This window comes from Pocillopora damicornis, chromosome 8 (genome assembly GCF_964200805.1).
Source record: "Pocillopora damicornis chromosome 8, jaPocDami1.2, whole genome shotgun sequence".
NCBI lineage: Eukaryota > Metazoa > Cnidaria > Anthozoa > Scleractinia > Pocilloporidae > Pocillopora > Pocillopora damicornis.
The window spans coordinates 10,221,638-10,240,945 of record NC_142677.1 but is presented as its reverse complement, the minus strand read 5'-3'; the positions used below and the strand labels follow the sequence as shown (position 1 = coordinate 10,240,945).

At 39.0% G+C, this 19,308-nt stretch overlaps 3 protein-coding genes and 1 long non-coding RNA gene across 4 annotated transcripts in view; 2 read left to right on the top strand and 2 right to left on the bottom strand.

Annotated features, from left to right (window-relative positions):
* Positions 1 to 85: 85 nt before the first annotated feature.
* LOC113672227 (uncharacterized) lies at positions 86 to 9,080 on the top strand. The gene is made up of 5 exons (XM_027188514.2): positions 86 to 202; positions 1,981 to 2,039; positions 2,531 to 2,823; positions 5,034 to 5,268; positions 6,553 to 9,080. The coding sequence occupies exons 2-5, from the start codon at positions 2,009 to 2,011 to the stop codon at positions 8,637 to 8,639; spliced, it is 2,646 nt and encodes an 881-aa protein (XP_027044315.2). The 5' UTR covers positions 86 to 202; positions 1,981 to 2,008; the 3' UTR covers positions 8,640 to 9,080.
* On the bottom strand, positions 7,106 to 13,152 carry LOC113672235 (galactose-3-O-sulfotransferase 2). Its single transcript, XM_027188524.2, has 4 exons — positions 12,829 to 13,152; positions 11,871 to 12,122; positions 10,965 to 11,409; positions 7,106 to 10,015 (listed from the first exon to the last, which is right to left on the bottom strand). Exons 1-4 carry the CDS (start codon positions 12,990 to 12,992, stop codon positions 9,338 to 9,340), a joined length of 1,539 nt encoding a protein of 512 aa, XP_027044325.2. The 5' UTR covers positions 12,993 to 13,152; the 3' UTR covers positions 7,106 to 9,337.
* A 568-nt stretch (positions 13,153 to 13,720) lies between these two features.
* LOC149041321 (uncharacterized) lies at positions 13,721 to 17,436 on the bottom strand. Its single transcript, XR_016179479.1, has 2 exons — positions 17,292 to 17,436; positions 13,721 to 15,369 (listed from the first exon to the last, which is right to left on the bottom strand). It is a non-coding gene; the product is annotated as an uncharacterized LOC149041321 (long non-coding RNA).
* Positions 17,437 to 18,260: 824 nt separating this feature from the next.
* The window catches only part of LOC149041320 (uncharacterized), a 2,213-nt gene continuing 1,165 nt past the window's right edge, over positions 18,261 to 19,308 (top strand). Inside the window, exon 1 of the mRNA XM_089180850.1 lies at positions 18,261 to 19,308. This exon is cut by the window's right edge and continues 984 nt beyond it. Coding sequence (XP_089036976.1) covers positions 18,261 to 19,308 — 1,048 coding nt within the window.

Sequence of the window (19,308 nt, the reverse complement as noted above, 5' to 3'; positions counted from 1 at the left end):
CATTGTGGCTTCTACTCATCTAGTGAAACCGCATTAACTTACCCCTCCCCTCCAGCAATTGTGCACTCGGGTTTAGTTTCCACGCGGCCAACTTCGCATGAACGCGTCCGCGGAGTGTGTTAAGAATTTCGAATAGACATTCGCACATATACTTGGGTTTTTGGCTGCTGTTGTTGGCTTACCGAAGAGAGATATTTTGAAGGTAAGCTCATTTTAATTCTCTAATGTGTTTTCTATCTTTCGAGGTGGAATCCTAGGTTAATTCGATGCAAACTCTTGGAAACATGCCCCTTACCTTTCGAACAATACGAAATTCGAGTTCGTTCGGTGGAACTGCAACTGTAAAATAAATGTGGAAAGGAAAGCATTAAATTCTAGTGTAACAAATCGCATAAACGCTGTGGTGGAATCTTTAGATTAGAACATTTATCTTATACAAGGCATAACGTTGCTGGTTGGTTTAAAATGGTACATTCAGTCATGTAAACTAAATTATGTGCAGATGAAATAATCATTATTCGGTAAGATTTTGAAGTTCGATATTTCTTCTCGAAGTAATACACTTCAGTTTTGTAAAAGGAGTACGATGTCAACTTACACGGTTTAATTTATCCTTATTTTTCTCAAATTTAATCAAAATTTTGTCCCTCTTTACGTTTGAAATTCAAGTATTTTAATATTCTGCATCCAGGGGAATATTGTTGTTGATACCAAAGTAAAGACCTGTGCACCTACACTTTGGGTTATTCTCACATGATCTAAGGCTACGTTTGGTTTTTTCTTGCTTCCTGTTGTCTATTTGTTCCGATAGCTTTGTAGCAATCGTTAACTCTCACTCCTGGTTAGATGATAAATCTCCTGGTCTCCTACACGTGCAGTTACAGGGGAACAGGGTGAGTGGGGAGACTTACATCCCAAATCAGAGCCTCAATATATATTTCAGATTTCCAATGGTTGACATGTCTGATGTAGTCGTTCAGTTCAATAAATTATAATCAGTAATTGGCTCATTTCACATTAAGGCTACACTTCTCACATGTTCAAGTGGAGCTTTGTTTTATACATAGTGATATTACACACTGAAAAGGCATGAAGTAAATTTTTATACACAAGCTGGTTTTTTTTTCATGTAAGGAAAATGATACATCTACTCAGAAGCTATATTTCATATTTCTTCACATGTAAACCATACCAAGGCAATTCTTTTTAAACCTTCCCTGGAAGCATTTTGCTTTTCAAACCATTTGGAAAATTTATCAAATTCCACCCTCAGGGCTGTTTATTAGGTCAAATTACTTACAAAAGATGAGTGAGGAAAGATGTGCCACTTACCAGACTTTTGTGAAGGATTATGTGGAATAGAAAGCTTGCAGAAAAATGCACAAAAGAGAAAACAAAGAAAGATTTGAAAATTTTCAAAGAATTTTTGCATTGCAAAGAAAAATTAGACATTTATCTTGATAATTTTATTCGCTCTGTTTGACAAAAAGATAGAGAAGATTATAAACCGTCATGCCTTGTTTTGAAAATTAAGAGGTATTTTCATAATTTTTTTGCTAGCTGACGGTAGTGTTGCATTATTTCTATCAGCAAGACAATTTGTATAGTTTACATCTTTTAACAATTAATAGTCATTGAGCAATGATTGAATCTCCATAGCCATATAATATACATAATACACCAGAAAGAGTCTGTCTGTATGGTATTTATGTACTGGTCATTTTGTTTCACAAATCTCACAAAACATTTAAAAACAATAAAATAAACTTGCTCAAAACTTAAAAACAAAAATTTAATCACAATCAATGATTCTTTGGGCAAAGCCCAAGGGAGAAAGGAGTTATCTTCACCATTGCAAAGGGTCTTGCTACAGCTCTGCTAACTTATATGTGTTCCTTTAATATACCTTGACTGTTACAAGCATCATGCTTACCAAACAAATGTAAAAGAGTTTTATAATTTTGTCACTTCACGTTTCAGGAACATCTGCTTCTCAGTTATATGAGCCATGGATTTTAGTCAAAATGATGACTATATTGGTGAGTTTTGAAAAGGAATTTTGAAATAGAGGAGATGAAAAGAGAAAGCATATGAATGTTGAAATTAGATGGGGATGAAATAAAATAAAATTTTTTAATCAAGCAACCTACTCTGAACATCAGATTAATTTTAATTCTTGAAACATTCATTAAGATTGCTTTCTAAACGTGGTCACTTTTGTAGGTAACATTTCAGTTTGCATGATTTTGCTCTAGAAAGGGTAATGAAATATTATCAACTGAGTTGATAACAAAAACTGGCCACTGCAAAGATTTTCAAAACTGACATCTCGAGCATTAGCCCTTCATTAGAGCCCTAGCTCTCATCACTCTGACGATTTCTTTAGAGGCTTAACCCCTTTGCTCTAGAAAGACTTTTAGAGACTGTCATAGAACATTGGTATCAGTGATACATTATATAAGCTACTGGAAAATTGAATTAAGACTGTATTGAGATACTTGAAAAAGCAGTAGTTTTATTTGTCTTTTAGTTTGTGATGACTGTGGAAAACAATTTATCTCTGGTGATTGTCCTGATCATGGTCCATTGGAATGGTATGGTGACAGCCAGCTGTCAAATGAAACACCTAAAGGAGACCAAGCTAAGTTAACCCTCCCTAACAACCTGAACATCATGCCATCTGCAGTGTGGCAGGGCCAACTGGGTGTGTTTGCAAAGGCAAGGATGGAGAAACAAGTTATTTTTGGACCCTTCAAAGGACAGAAGATTCCTGCCAAAGAGTTCCCTCTAAGAGAAGATCACAACTTTAAATACATGTGGGATGTAAGTATGCAATAATAACTTATTGTCCTTTTATTGTTCAACTCCTAAAGTGTTCTTTACATGTATTCACAGTGATTGGCTAATAATGGGTTAATGGGTTCAACTCCCAAATGTTCTTTGCATGTATTCACAGTGATTGGCTAATAATGGGTTACCTCTATGAGGAACGATCATTCATGACCATTTATGAGATTGAAATGACCCCTCTTACTTGGTGTACCTATGAGACCAAGGGGAATTCCTACTAAATATGGCATTCCATACCTATATCTAGTATAGTCACATTACTCAGCACCATCTAAGTTTTTGCTGGCCTCAGCCTTGGAAAGGGTAGATAAATCTGTTTAGAGGATAAATTGCTTGCTTGTGGAAAGAGTAGTTACTTTGATGGGAACTTATCTCCTGATGGCCATTGCTTTTTCCATACCCACCATCCAACAAATTGACCCTGATCAACAAAAAGAAAAAGAACTAATCCCTTAAAGGCTGAATGATGCATCGGACAAGATGAATCACTAATTAACCCTTTACACCCTAATATCAGTATACATATTCTCCATACTGTTCTCCGTACGTTTCCTAAGGTTGGTGACAAGGAGAATTTGTTTAAAATTCAAGAGCATCCTAACTTGGTGATCATTTCCTTTATTCTTGTGACCCCAATGTGTGATTGAGGGGTGATATTGTAAGGAGAAATTAGATGCTTATCACTCTCAGGGGTCAAAGTGTTAACAAATTAAAAGCATCCTCATAGACTCCTTTCTGTTGAATGGCTCTCCATTTCATGGATACAGCTGTAACATTATCCATTAATCTAACAACCAAGGCCAGAGGCTGAGAAAAACGACACCTGTCTCCACTATTGTGAAGAACTACAGAGTGAAAATAAATAGAAAAACTCATGCCCCAGTCATGTTTCTGCCCCCGTCAAGCTCATGATAGGAGCATTAGAAGTGGAAACTATAAAACAGTTTCCAAGTTTTGCATAACTGCACACAAATTGACACCTCCCTCCTTACCGGAGACTCTTAGCAGTCAACGCGTACCTACAGAGACAGAGGTATAACTATTTTGTTCAGACAAAGACTTTGTGAACCTACAACTGCTTGAAACAACACCACTTGAAAAGAAATAAGTCGTGCCCAAACTCAGGTGGATACTGTAAATTATTAGGGAAGTATTGAACCTGGTACTCATTGTTTGAGCACTAATAACATACAGGAAAAAATTACTCAGTTCTAATTGGTTAATGCAGTTTTCAGTTAATTCAATGCAGAAGAGGGTTAATTCAGTGCAAAGAAAGTAACAAACCAGACACTCTGATTGGTCTATAATCAAAGAAACTCACAGATAGCCAATCAAATGCGAACCTTAGAAGTCGCAACATTTGGCTATGCTGAAATTTTGCAAGCGAAACAATGGCCGTCGTTTTAAGTAAGTTTTCTTTCGCCACCGCAACAACAATACAGCAGCTGAAAAGCAGCTCTAACAACGAAAATAATGTAAAAAGCACTGTTTTTTGGTTGTCGGTTTGTAAAAAGTGGTGTTTAGAGAAGGAAATTGCCAAGGAAATCAAAATTACGAGCCGATCCAGCTTAACACTTTGCTCAAGCGATTCTACGCCGAAGTTAAAAACAAACATGGTTAAACGTCGCAAACGACGATTCCATTCCATCGAAAGTGATTCTGACACAGACTGAACAATTCCTTGAACTGATTAGGCGGACTTTTAACTTTTTTGCGCCTTATGGATGTGACAATATCATTGTATATTATTATTTTGATCTTACGTGGTTGTTTTGACCGAATGCACAGGTTTGAATAAATTATTTTTGCACTTGATGCGCGCGCTTTGCTTCCGCGTAATTATGATAAGCTATCTCGTGTTTTTTCATGTATATTATTAATACGTAATCACATGATTTTCCTTGTACAGTTTGGAATAAATAAGCACTTGTTAATTTTTTCAAAGACCACAAATTGCACTCAACCACTTTCATGGATTAACTCTTTTGCAAATGTGTGTCTGTAGCTTGGTTTTGAGTACCTACTGACAAGGTTATGATTTATCCAGGAGATAACACTGCCCAACGATAGAATAGCAACAGGGACAGGTTTCAAAGCATCTGGCCATGGTGCCTCTTCCATACAAATGTCTTTAACAAAACTAAGAAACCTGCGAAAACTGATCGTTAGAAATTACTTCCTAGATTCTTGAAGATGGAAAAGTCAGTCAAGTAATTGATGGCTCAGATGAACAGAACAGCAACTGGATGAAGTTTGTCAACTGTGCACGCGACGGCGAAGAACAGAACTTAGTGGCCGTGCAGTTCCGTGGTGAGATTTACTACAAGACATGCAGTGCAGTGGAGTCTGGCACTGAGCTGTTGGTGTGGTATGGTGACAGTTTGTCAGTGAAGGTTGACAGTTTAGCTCAGAGGGATGGTGAGTAAAATGTTTCCTTGAATAGATTTGATCACAGTGTTTAAGTTAAGTTTGAAAAAGTGTATTTTACAAATAAAAATTGATTCCGTGTTACCGTGTGTCTATTTCAAATTATATAATAAGCTCAGTTTAATGCACGCATTCTGATTGGTTCTCACTTAAGATCTATTGGAGGACAGACGTAGAGATTACGTCATCATTAAAACTTTTTTTAATTCTTTGTTATATAAAACAAATAGATTCCAAGTTGCCGTGCGTCTCTTCAGTAATAGATCACAGAGGACGTCAAAATGTGGTAAAACATCGGTGACACACTCGACTGCGCCTCGTGTGCCACTTTTTTGTTCTTACTACATTTTGACGTCCTCGGTGATCTATTATGGAATATTATTATTATTATTATTATGGAATAGAGCACAGATGACGTCAAAATGTGGTAGGAACAAAGAAGTAGCGCGCGAGGCGCAGCTGAGAGTGTCACTAACATTTTTGCAGAACCACGGTGACATGGAACCTACATGTACATTTTATGGGTTAAAAAGGCATATTGTTGTAAATGGTGACGTCATCTATGCGTCTTTCCTCCAAGAGATCATTAGTTAGAACCAACCAAAGGCGTATAAAATTCATTTAGATTAAGATTTTACTCTGTTTCTTCAAGTCTACGTCATTTACAGTGTTGCTTTCAGTGTCTTAACGGCCTGTACATAGACACCTCAGATTGAAGTGTCTGTGCTCGTACTCTTAGTGGTTCAATATGTTGTATTCCTGGGAAGAACACCGCACTCCCACAAAGCTTTTCTCCAGCCAAGGGTATGAATGGGTATGAATGCTCACACAGCTCCTGTAAACTGTGAGGGAAACGGAGATCAGCCACAAGGACATAGACTACTTGACTCGAAATCACACTCCACTTTTACATTTCCAGCCTAATATGAGAATCTCCTAGTTCAGTGAAAGTTATACTCCGTTCTCTGTGTTACGTGATTGTTGCCTTCATTTGATTGGAATTTAACCAGGTCATCTTTCGTATCTTTACTGATGTGTTTAATCCTAACAATACTACACATTTATTACTGATGAGTTGCAATTATAGTGGTAGTTTTGATAGTTCTGATAGTTTTGTAAATTGTTCGGTTTTGACTGTCGTAATTCCTCCCTCTGTCTCTCTTTTTCTTCATTTTTCTTTCTTTCTCTTTATTTCACTTTTTCGCAATATTTCTTAATGTAAACGGTGTTTTAAGTTATTTTCATTCCAATTTTTCTTTGTTCTTCTCTGTCCAGGTCATGATTATAACTGTAATACTTGTGGGTTGGTATTCGCTGGGTCAACCTTTCTTCGACGTCACAAGGCAGTTCGCTGTCCAGGCCTATCCCCTGACCAGACAAATACTGTGCATGACCAGACAGCTATAGAGTATGAGCCCGCGCAATCGTCTGTCACTGAGAATACTAATAACGAGGTTAGAACATCGCCTAGAGATGCAGAGTCGTTGTACGTTGTCGACATTGGGACCACAATCAGTGGAACCAACAGTACGATTGTCGAGGAAGGTTCACGTTATGTCCGCGTGCTCCAGCTGGAGCCCGCATCTAGCTCACGATCTTCAAACCGAGGAGGAAGAAAAGCAGTAAAGCAAGCTGCAACAACAAAAGGCGCAACCAAAAGAAATCCCTCCGCGCAGAACACGAGAAAAGCAAAGCGAAACTCGAGGAAATCAAATGTAGCGGAGGCTCAGAAAATAGTTTCTTCAAATACTACAAAAGCGCGAAGTTCATCGTCTGGTAAGAAATCCCTGTCCTCTGAGAGAACTTCCCGTGGAGCGAAAAGGACTACAAATTCCCGCCGCGGAGATGTTATAAAAAAGAAGCAAGCATCGTCAGGATCAGATAAATCCCAAGTCCAGAAAAACACCAGAAACTCGAAAGCGAAAGGTGATATGTCTGCTAATAGCATGAGAAGTTCCAGTGATACCAGTGAGGACGTGTTAGTAAGGGAAGGATCTTCAGGAAAGGAAATCAATGAATCCACAAAGAAATCAAAGTCTGAAGAAGCAGAAAAACAACTAAACAATTCAAAATCTCCCTCGTCTCGGAAAAGAACAAGCGAAGGAGACGAAGGATCAACCGCAGGTGAGGTGAAGAAAAGGAAAAGGACCGTGCCTGCAGATAAACCCATATTCACCTGTGAGCAATGCTCCAGAAACTTTAAGTGGAAGTCTCAGCTAAATTACCACATGCGAAGTCACTCGGAAATCAAGGAATTTGTGTGTTCTTTTTGTGATAAGCGTCTCTCCCAGTTGTCCTCCCTAAAGAGACACCTACGCGTACATAGTGGAGAGAAGCCGTTTGGATGCGAAGAATGTGGCAAGAGGTTTGTAGAGAAAGGAAAGCTTACTCTTCATCTGCGCAAACACTCTGGGGAACCACTGGAGAAGAAGTTCAAGTGTTCCATATGCGACAGAGGGTTCACGTTAAGTGCAAATCTGCGCACTCACATGCGAACTCACACTGGTGAAAAACCTTACCCTTGTCCTCAGTGCGGCAAAGGTTTTAAACGAAGCTCAGATATCATCAGCCACCTCCGGAGTCACACAGGTGAGCGACCCTATAAGTGTTCTCATTGTGACAAGTGTTTCACAATGATCTCGCACAGAAACAGGCACGAGGTAATTCACACTGGAGAGAAACCGTTCAAGTGTGAGTTGTGCGGTAAAGGGTTTACCCAGCCAAACTCGGTCAAAGCCCACTTGAAAGTCCACGAAAGAAGGCAAGCCAAGCTTTCAGGCGGGGAAATGAGACAAGAAAAGCAAAAGAAAAATTTCCGAGATGGAGAGATACAGACGGATGTTCGGCCTGGAACAGACAATGACGTGCAGCTAGGAGTCCTGCATAGTGTAGCCTTAGGACAGGGAACTTGCGGAGAGAGAACGGAAAAATTGCTGGGTGTGCAAACACAGATAACGGAAAACGGAAAACATTTGCAGGTGCCTATAGATAGTATGCACCAGAAGGACTCAGAAAATGCACAGTTAAATCAAGAACCAAGGCCTACCGTACGGCCTGAGGACGTACCCCTGAGTAGTATTAACGTAGAAGGTCCTGTAGGAGAAGATGTAGCTTCAAGAGATAAAACAGAACTCACAACAATTGCAACAGAACAATTAAAATTAAGCTACACAGGTCAAGATAACACCAGTGAGCTTCTAACTTTTGATAACACCCTTGTCAATAGTAAAGCACTCTTGCAAATTAGCAGCGCGGCGCCAAGCGGTGGTGTTGAACACTGTCAGTTAGAGCTGGCTCCAGCCAGTGTTCAGGATCAGCTACAGCAGACTGAAGAAAATGAGACAACGCTTTTTGCACTTTAATGAACCGACACTTTTATAAGAGGGCTTCTTGATCCAGTGTATTTTAAAAGTCTTTTCTCTCCGTCCCACAAATTTATATTAACTTTCAGTTACCTATCATTTAAGTTAAGGGGTATATGAACTCAAAAGTCGTAGTGTTATTAAACCCAAAACTGTTACAATATCACTTGATTGCCTGGAGCTGCAACAGAATTTGACAGACTTGTCATTTTCTTTGTGATGAGAACACCTTTATAACACTTCGCCTTTAACTTGTTATTTTCTTCCAGGAGTGCTGATAAGTAAAACCGGTTTGTGTAGGTTCTTGAATTTTGAAATATCGAGAAATCTCAGCTAATTGTTTGAAAGGAGGAGGAGGAATTAGTTTTAAATTTTTAGGAGGGGTTAGAATTAGAGTGTCTGCCTGATGCACGTTCAATAAAACGACTGTTGTTTGATAAATGGGGATTTTCCAAAAAATGGAGAGATCGAAAAATCCATATGTAGTTATTTGGGAACAAGAACAGCAACACGGCAACTTCGCAGTGAAGCACATTTGGTACGAGTAGTCAGTGTACTACAACTTTGATCGTGACCAACAAAAATTTGATCCATAGTCGGTTGAGCAGTATTATTTATATTGACTCGGTTTTTCCTCTTTAGTACCAGTGCTGTTGTATCGTGTAAATGTACCATTTACAGCGACATTGGCATCTCAGTTATCGTTTTGAAACCGAACCTGTGTCTGTCTCGTTTCTTTGTAAGGGGGGTTTTACTGCACTTCCTTGTGTTAGAATTGTACTAGACCCATTCCCCGAGCCAATGCTGTTGGTTGGTGTTCGTCTTTTGTTATTTTCCATCTTTCGTCGAAAGTAATGTAAATATTCTATATCTCGATAGAGCATCTTTTCGCACAGATATCGATTCAGCGACGAAACTGCCTGGTTCAACTGTATTTTTGCTAAATTCATCGACTTTCCTAGACAATCGTGCTCCATTTCTTCGTGTTTAGTTCTAAACTCGTGGAGTTCCTCGAAGAACTCTTTTCCTTCGAGACGGATCTCGTTCCAAAGTGTCTCGTTAAAGAATTGATACAACATCGTGTCCGCATTGTTCCAGCGGTAAATTTGTTCAGTGATGTTACCACTGGTATTCTGGTGGGTTCTTTCACCATGGAGTTGATAATGAAACTTAAGATATACAACATCATCTAATTCCCAGCATAATTTTCTCTTCAACATCACCAGTGATTCGTCCAAGTATTCATAGATAAGTACCAGGGTGAATTTATCGTCAATATCTAATATGGCGTCTCGTACCATCTCTGGTTTGTGGTAATCTGTGGTTCGGAGTCCAAGATCGAAGAACATCCCATTTTTTATGAGATTCAGAGAATCCTGCAAAACACAGCAAGTCAGTATGGATGCTAATACAAAAGTCAAAAAAGTACCAAAACTGAGCTAATCGTAACATTCGTGTATTGAAGCCGATGAAAATAAGTGTTATATCTTAGTACCTCGATTTGACAGAAAGGAACGTTTAGTCGGGTCATGACGATTACTCGTTTTCCGACAGGAAAGCAAAAGAATCTGTCATTACGAACTCAAATTTGGTGAAGGTTGGGCTAGGGAAGCGGTAATATCCAAAATCCCGCCAAGCTATTATGCTGTATTTTCGCATCCCGCGCGTACTTGGGTCGATTTCCGGTTTATGAGAGGAACTCTGCAGATCCTGAGAGTCGTGCGTGAGTTCAGGGCAGTCATCAGCGTCCTTGTCGCTTATTGTATGAAATGTTTTACATCTATATCGCGCTTGTCTGTGTTGCACGATTGTAACGGGCTGTCTCTCCTCATGTTTCCAATAGCAAGGTATAATATGTGTATTACGTCAGTCTGTGTTGAGCTTTAAGTATGCCGTTTTGCTTTGTGGATTAAAGAAAGAGCTATGTAACATGTGCATTGTGCTTGTCAATGTGTTACGCACTTATATCGGGCCGTCATAAAGAATATTTAATTGTGTAGTGCTCATGTTTGTGTTGTCCGCTTGTGTTTTCTCTATCACCAGACTGGGTAAATTCATCCGACGAGCGGGCTCCGATGGACTCGTATTCAAATTTTGAGTGATATTTCCAATTAGTTTATCTGACAATGCCTGTTACGCCTGGAACCTAACAGTGTATGTTTGACATGTATGTAGGAAGATGGGAACACTTTGAAAATGATCCTTCATCATTGACTCAGTTTATAACAACTAGCTGATCGTATATGAGCCAAACATAAAAAATATCCTGGGTAAGCAAACTCGCTGGGGAGACAACATCATAAGGCATAATGAACGAAATTTTACCTTGAATCTCTTGCGCTGAATGGCTCTTCCAATGTATTTTCGAGGATTTTCCAAAAATTTCAGAAAAGGATATTGTTGATCTCCCATTTCTAGGATTTCCTGAAAATCCAAGTTTCGAAACGTCACCTCAAAATGAGACACCGGGTCACGTAATATAGTAATGAAAGCTGTCTGCGATTGCATAATCTCATCCATGACGTCACCATTAAAACGAGCGTGATTGCAAAGTATGTTGGGGAGGGTTCCGTCCAATAACATGATGTCCACATATTTCCAGTGGAATCTTGAAGGCCAATAAAATGTCGACAATCCTCCGCTAGGTAGGGCAATGCGCAGGTTCCGTAAATCGGCGAATCGATTTAGGATATTGGCAACGACGTCACTTCCTGTATAGTGTGTCTTGAGGAAAAGAACATTCTGGATTGCCTTCTTACAGCTACGGATTCTACAATATTTATAAAAGGAATATCTGAGGTTAAACTCTGGCAAATGATTCAACGAGAATACTCACACTCAGAGAAGGAGCCCGAACTAGAGAACTTAACAAGAAGATGCGCAAAATCGCTCAATGGCAACCATGTAACTGAAGCTGGTTTAACTGATTGGCAGTTAAACCATCTTAAAGGTACTTATTAACAAGCAAACCGAACAACTCCAAGTCTGTGCTGTACTACAATGCATTGATAAGAAATTCCGTATAATATCACTCAACTGAGACCACGAATTTCTTTGAAAGGTCAAAGCACGAATGACACAAGTCGCCGTACGTTCCTACTCATAAATATTTATGGTCACTGAAGCTGTTCAGAACATGAAAAAGTGCTGGCAGTGGTTGATAGACGTAACGCAAAGGACTTGAGCAATTGTCATGAGACTAACGTGTTTGAAGGTAACTCTGACACTCACTTTCTATTGACTTGTTTTTTGGTGGGCTCCATGTATCCCTTTTGCCACAAGATATAATCTTCCACACCTTCCAATTCAAGATACCGTCCTTGCCCGTAGTCCAGTCCAGTATCTTGCGCAACTGATGGAGGTAATTCGTTGTTTGATTGGTTAGATTCTGTTTTGTCTATGACGTTGGTGTTTATCATGTTTCGAACTGTTCCACTATAGTCAATGTCGTCTTTCCACACCCAAACATCTGCAATTCGGAACCTGGCCCAGAAAAAACGATATTGATTGTATATTGTTTGGATAATGTTGCAACGTAATGTTATTACAATACTTTGTTTCAAAAATATTGCTTCTTACTTACGACTGATGGTTCATCTGAACATTGATAAAGAATTATTTACTAAAGGTCACTTTAATACGCAATGAATTACATTGAACGTCTGGTTTAGCTTTTTTCATACTAAATTTCACCTTTTAAAAACTATTTGCCCCAAAAACAGACGCCAGACCTCTCATCTCCCGATCTTCGATCTCACATTTAAACAGCCTAGAACGGCATGAAAGAATGAAGGTAATTTATTGGCACCAGTTGAGTGCCATTGACTGTGTCATTACTCTAACTACTAGAGATGGTTTGAGTTGTTTCGTCCACTAAATCATAGTCTTGGACCTGGTCCGCCTCAGGGAAACAGGTTACCAGCAGTAGTTAGTGTTCATCAGAAACTTTCAATGGAAGCTGCGTATCGATTTAATTAAACTTGGTCGGTAATAAAGTTAACAGTTTGTCATCAATTAACTTCATCAGTCTAAATTGAGCCAGAGAAGAATGTAAAGTGAGTTCACCTCAAGCACCAAACAGTTATAGCAATTACTTTGATCAATAATAACATCTAAAATAAACGTTTCAGTGATCACACCCAAACAACCCTCCCTGGCCCTATCTGTTTTTGTCATAGGTTCAACGTACCTTAACGGAACTTCGACCGGTTTGTTGTCAAGCTCTGCAGCCGGTAAGCTTATTCCAAGATCTCGATACAAAACAATATAAATAGCACAAAAGATTATTCCGCAGAAAACAAGATGAACGCACCGAACCCGAAATCGGTTGAGTCGACTGGCGACTCTCATCATAAACAACCAGGGTAGGCTAGTGTAAAAACAGGCTTATGCCGCACGGTCAAGTGTTCGTGAAAAATTTCGTTATCTACGTGTACTATCTTTTCTGAAAAATCCATATAAGTTATAAATAACAGCAATAATTAGAATCTATAGCAGAAGTTTGAGAGCCGCCAGGTAGCTAACGGGTGATTCGTGACGTCACGAGCTCATTGCATGGTACCCGCGTCTTTTGCATTTACTATCCTCAGACCCAGTTCTTTTCTAATATATGAGAGATTAAAAATGACGTTTATAGCAAACTTCCTGCTGTCAGGTTTCGCATGAAAACTGCGTGTCGTATAACGTTCACGGGTCGGTCAAAATAAAGAAATACGATGTTTCTGGCGTTTGTAGCTGTTTGTTTTGAGAAAACGCGTTGTTATCGGTGATTCACCACCCGGATGCGGTGATTCCAACGCATTTTCTCGTGTTTTCCGTTCGGCTATCGTGCTGAAATTGGTAATATACTCCTATATTCATCAGTGTTTTGCACTGTTAACCATCCGGACATCTATATGCGTGTGGGTGTGTGTGTGTGTGTTTTCACCTTTTTGCCCCCCTATAAATTCCTTGGCTCTAAGCTCCTTGCATTGGAACAATTTGGAAGAGGTTCCATCAATCGCCAAATCCACTGCGCAAATCAAATAATCAATTGGACAAATTCCTTCCCTTAAATGACGCAATTAATAAAAGCCTTTACGTAAATTTTTTTCAAGCCTTTCTTTTCTATTACCAATCAACCAAACTGGTATTCGGCGAGTTACATCAGTTCACACAAATAATTATACAATTTTACAAATATTTACAACACTAGAAACCTTGAAATCTAAAAATTTAAAAAAAATGAAAAAGTATCAGCAAAAAAAGGAGGGCACTCTTATTACAGTATTTATAAAATTGTATATCCAAACCTTGGCAAACAAATGGAATCTGCTTCATTTCAGTCAATAAAATGAAACTACTTAATAAAAAGAACAAAACTTGCACAAAAATAAGTGAAACATATCATCTGTTTACCATCTGAGGTGGATCATATGTAAAATTGAAAAATGTTTTAGTGCACATACGTGAAATTTGGATAATTATGTTGAGACTCAAACAGGAAATTTTAAAAAAGCTATGACATAAGTCATCAAGCTCAACATTTGGATCCGTTTTCTTGATTTTGATAAATATCATAAAAATACTCAAAAATTCTCTAAGCTAAAATTATTGACAGAAATTTATTTGACTCGAGGTTCCGACCTTACCAATCCATTAAGCATTTTATCACATCACCACTGCTCTTTCACTTCTACCTTGCTTCTTGCATTTTGCAGCTCACGAACTGTAATTGGGGCCGTAAGGATCTTTACGGCCCCACTCGCTCTGCGTAAGGCTCCTGATACGGGGATTAGTTTGCCATACATTGTTGTTCACCACCAGCACGCACGGTTTGTATGCTGATATGTTAATATTGTTTGATTACATTGACAGTTACTTCGGTTTCAATTATTCCTGTAGGTTTTAAAAACTACAGTTCTGGCTCATTCATTGACAAATTGATCGATTTTTCAGTTTTAGCTTTCCTTCATCAGTAGATCAGTTCCATGTACTTCGTTGTTGTTAGTGCTACAACATCTCTTATTCTCAGATAGATACAATTCTTTGGTAATTCAGTGAAGATTTTCCTGGTTATGCGGTAATTTCCTTTGTCTATGTTAGACAAGTATATATTATCACCCTACAACTAAAATGTAAATTAACAGAGCCTTTTACATGCACGATTATTATTTACCGAAACGTTACCTGCCCTAAATGAATCACAATGTTCAAAAAAGTTTAAAGTCTTTGTTTAGGGGGTGGAGGAGTGGGGCTTATTATCAAGAGGGCGCTTATTGGAGCTTTGGAGATATTGGGCTTCTAATAATTGATTCTGTGAAACATAGCACTAATTAATTAATTAATATAAAAGGCCTTCGATGTCAGACTTAAGCAGTTTAAGACATTACAAATGTACCCGCTCTGATGTACCAATCGGAAGCTCTCTTGACTGACGGTTACTGATAAATTTGTAACAATTGGACGACGGTCATTTTTTTCTCCTTTTTAGAAAAAAACTATTCCTCGGAAGTCCTCGACCTTGTTCTCGCCGAGTTTAGAAAACTTTGAAAGTTGTTGGATTTTAAAACATCTTCCATCGTAAACACCGTCACGGCGTTACGTCTTTGTCGATTATGTCTCTCGGACAATATCAAACGATCCTGCTGATGTCCATCACTGTGATTCTGCTCTTGAAATCTGTCAGTGGAGCCTGGAGCCGATAAGAATGCTCTCCATCCCATTCCGTTTCTATCTGTTAATTCAGATCCTGAAAAGATCACAAGAAAGCTACAACAATTCAAATAATATATCCAAATTACATCTAGGGCCGGTAGCACATCAGGGAAAGTAAGAAGTCGTTAGAAAATGAGCCTGTACGTATCCACTAAGATAATCGAATTGATTTATTATATTTTCCTCGCCTTATAGATTTTCCGAGAATTCACCTTTTCACCACCCGTTAGTCTTGTCCGCAAACCGGAAGTGAAACATGAATAAATGAAACTGGAAAAACCACTTTCGAGAAAATCGAAGGTGGTTTTGTATGATCATGAACGCAAAGACAAAGAATATCGTACATCTCGCCGGGAATTAAGTCATTTAAATTCGATCTCTAATTTGACGTTGCAAAATGTGCAAACAGGTTGTACCTTAGATGAAGATGCTAAAGTCGCCTTTTGAAATCATTCATGTATCTTTTTTATCCCTTGCCAATGTAGCTTTCGCTCGAATGAATATCGATGAAATTTCCGTTTTGTGAAAATTTTGTGGGTTATGATTTTCGCTGATTTAGCGGAATGCCCTGTGTATGAAAAATTAGGAATTATTGTCACAGTCATTTAAATTCGATCTCTAATTTGACGTTGCAAAATGTGCAAACAGGTTGTACCTTAGATGAAGATGCTAAAGTCGCCTTTTGAAATCATTCATTTATCTTTTTGATCCCTTGCCAATGTAGCTTTCGCTCGAATGAATATCGATGAAATTTCCGTTTTGTGAAAATTTTATGGGTTATGATTTTTGCTGATTTAGCGGAATGCCCTGTGTATGCAAAAATTAGTTTTCGCAATTCCAGTGAAACTATTGTTCACCTCAAACGCATCAATTTGTTGGTACGACATAACAAAATAATCGCTGATGTACCAAATATAACTCCAATAAAATTTTCGGGTATCACGAATTTTCCTTTTTACTTTAAAAAGGAAAACTGGACTTCTTTTACTTCACTCATGCGGTTTATGGTAGTCCGGATGTATCTTTTAAGACGGCACCGCGTGTGAAACTACTTTCGATCTGTCAAAACTCAACTTCATAACGTGGCGTAGAGAATACAGACAATAGAAATAAATTAACATTATAATAATTTGTGTTCAGTTTCTCAGTCTCGCTATCACGAAAAGAAATATAAGAAATCTCTCTCTTGTTTACAACTGAAGAAATGTCGCGCATGAGTGAGTTTTCCCACCGCGACCCACAATAACATCAGTCAAAAACAATGTCGGGCTGTAAATTTGCATCATCGAACCAGCTCAAGGTAAACCCCCGGGAAAATAATTAAACAAGCTGAAGGAGAAAAACATCAACTGCACTCGATGTATGAAGTTTAAAGAACTTTCCTGGAAGTAATTAGAAGCCAATTTTAAATTGTTGGACCTTTGCAATTGTTGAAACAGACTAGACCAACGGATATATTCCGCAATATAATTATCAAATCCTTAGCAGGTACAAGCTGAAACTGAGTACTCTTGGACGAATTATTTCAATTTCCATCTTAATTTTATATCAAACAAAGTCCTTCTGTGTGAAAACTTAAGGAAGCACAAATAACTTCCACAAGGTTTTATTTTGAACGAGGGATATATCCAAGTTGCATGTACCGCCAAAAGGGAATGATACGTGGGATCTGGATAAAACGGTTTTCGTTAACATTCACACTGAGTTTGAAAATATCGCGAGTTAGCTGAGTAAAAGTTTGCGGGTGATATATAAATTCATTACTGATCAGAATGGCTTGGAAAATAGCTTAAGTAATTCACTTTCGAGCTTCTTGAAGCACGTCGCGCCGCAATAAACATCTCATTGCGGAAATCTTGTTGATCTTATGAAATTGAAATATATCAGTTTTTATCTGGCCCAATGATGTCAAGAAAGGAACGATTGCAAACATTGAACTGTCATAGCAAATCCTACCTCGATTATGATCAGTTGTATTCCTTGAATGAGAAATTAATTTTTACCAGACGGCGCCGATTGCTTCGCAGTGCAAGTGCAGGAAGTATTTTTGACTGCGTTCAAGAATTGATCGGCGAAAGCAAGTGTTTTCAGCACATTTTCCAACACGATTACGTCAATGCTACGTCGCGTGTCTTAGGACTCATGACTTATTCATACTTGTCTCCTGGGGTAATCCCCTAAATATGACGAATTTTTAAGGGGTTTTTTCATTGTCTTTCTCAATATTTTTAAGTTCAATCATCACACGTGAAATTAGTCTTATTATAAAGCTTCCTGAAGCTAAAGGCGAAAAATGGGGGCTTGAGGTAAATTTTGAGATGGAACCAGTTGTAATCAGTCCAAACGATTCTGAAAAACATAACGAGATTATTGAACAAATCAATGATAAAATGTAATTCTTGGCAACCTAGGTAATAAGCAATTTTAAAATGTCAAACGATCAGACGATGACTCACAAACGGCCCTCCAGATGTCTGTAACACTCCATCATGACGTAGTTTGACCATACCACAAACTTGAGTATTGTCGGAGACTTTGATTCGTACGTGACACATGTCAGATGATGAGTGCGAACACTATGGACATTGAATGGTTTACATAATTAACGCAACCTTGAATGACCCCTTTTAAATCAGTACTCGGCAACAACCAATCAAAATGCAGAAAATATCGTATAAAAGAGTGATTTCTTACAAATTTTGCAGAGTAGCTTTTTACACACCTGATGTAAATAAGCGAATACGAGAGCGAAATAAAACAGTTTAATTGAGTCTCGTTCGTCAGAGTTCTATCCCTAGTAAACAGGACAAAGTTTACAAAACGTGGCACCTCCGGCAACGCGACAATTCTGAAGGATAACAGTAAGGACAACTGTTGTGAGTATAATTTTAGTCCTGATTTTCCGCCCGTGCGAAGATTGCGGAGATGGAAGCGACTGAAGCGAATCTAGATATCAAAGTAACACAGCTTAAAATGAGCATTGGTAAAACGAACACCATCGTAGAAACAGGGAAGTCAGAAGCGATCGAAAGACATTTGTCTACCCTGCGGTCCCTTAGTAAAGAACTAAATCGAATGCGGATAGAAGTAGAAGCGACAAAACTAGGTGCGAAAGAAGAAATTGCCGACATCGAGGCGTGGAACAGCGGAATCGACGCACAACTGGAAAAAGCGGATTGTGAAGTGGATAAAATGTGCACATGGATCGACGACCGCAAAAGAGAAGCAGAAGCAATTGTCAAGCAAGAAGAACTTAAGTTTCACAAAGCGAAGATAGAGATGCAGGCAGAAATCCAAGTTGAGCCACACCACCAACAAGCGACGACGACGCCAAGCGACATGCAAGCCAAGCTGCCTAAACTGATGATAACGAAGTTTGACGGTACCTATATGGACTGGCCACGATTTTGGGGACAGTTCACAGAAGCAATCGATAAAACGGGCGCTCAACCGATCACGAAATTTACCTACCTTAGAGAACTACTGGATGTCAAAGTGAAAAGAGCAATAGAGGCGTTGCCCTTCACGGCTGAGGGATACAATCGGGCGAAGAGTATCCTAAGCGAGAGGTTCGGAAAGGAGTCAGAAATCGTCAAAGCTTACATCAAAGAGATTCTGGATCTCCCCTCAATATCAAGCCCAAACCCGAGAAAAATTGGTGAATTTAGCGAAAAGCTAACGTACTGTGTGCAAGCCCTGCAGACACTAAACAAACTGGAACAAGTCAATGGGGCGGTGTCTATGACACTAGACAAATTGCCAGCGATCCGCGGAGATCTCGTCCGGACCGACCCCGACTGGGAAAGCTGGGACTTTGCAAAACTTTCAGAAGCAGTTCGATTGTGGACCAGGAGAAATCCAATGGATATAAACCAGCGTGAGCGTGAGCAAGAACAGCAATCAACAAAACGGAACTTACGCCAGCAAGCAAGAATTTACCACACACGTCGGGACGCCGATGGTAAACCCCGCT

Excerpts from the sequence above, each read along its gene's own strand:
- LOC113672227 (XM_027188514.2), top strand. The coding sequence starts at position 2,009 with ATGGATTTTAGTCAAAATGATGACTATATTG. Across the intron at positions 2,040-2,530 it reads TCAAAATGATGACTATATTG|TTTGTGATGACTGTGGAAAA; the intron begins GTGAGTTTTGAA and ends TTTGTCTTTTAG. Across the intron at positions 2,824-5,033 it reads ACTTTAAATACATGTGGGAT|ATTCTTGAAGATGGAAAAGT; the intron begins GTAAGTATGCAA and ends ATTACTTCCTAG.
- LOC113672235 (XM_027188524.2), bottom strand. The coding sequence starts at position 12,992 with ATGATGAGAGTCGCCAGTCGACTCAACCGATTTCGGGTTCGGTGCGTT. Across the intron at positions 12,123-12,828 it reads CCGGTCGAAGTTCCGTTAAG|GTTCCGAATTGCAGATGTTT; the intron begins GTACGTTGAACC and ends TTTCTGGGCCAG. Across the intron at positions 10,016-10,964 it reads TTCAGCGCAAGAGATTCAAG|GATTCTCTGAATCTCATAAA; the intron begins GTAAAATTTCGT and ends TGTGTTTTGCAG.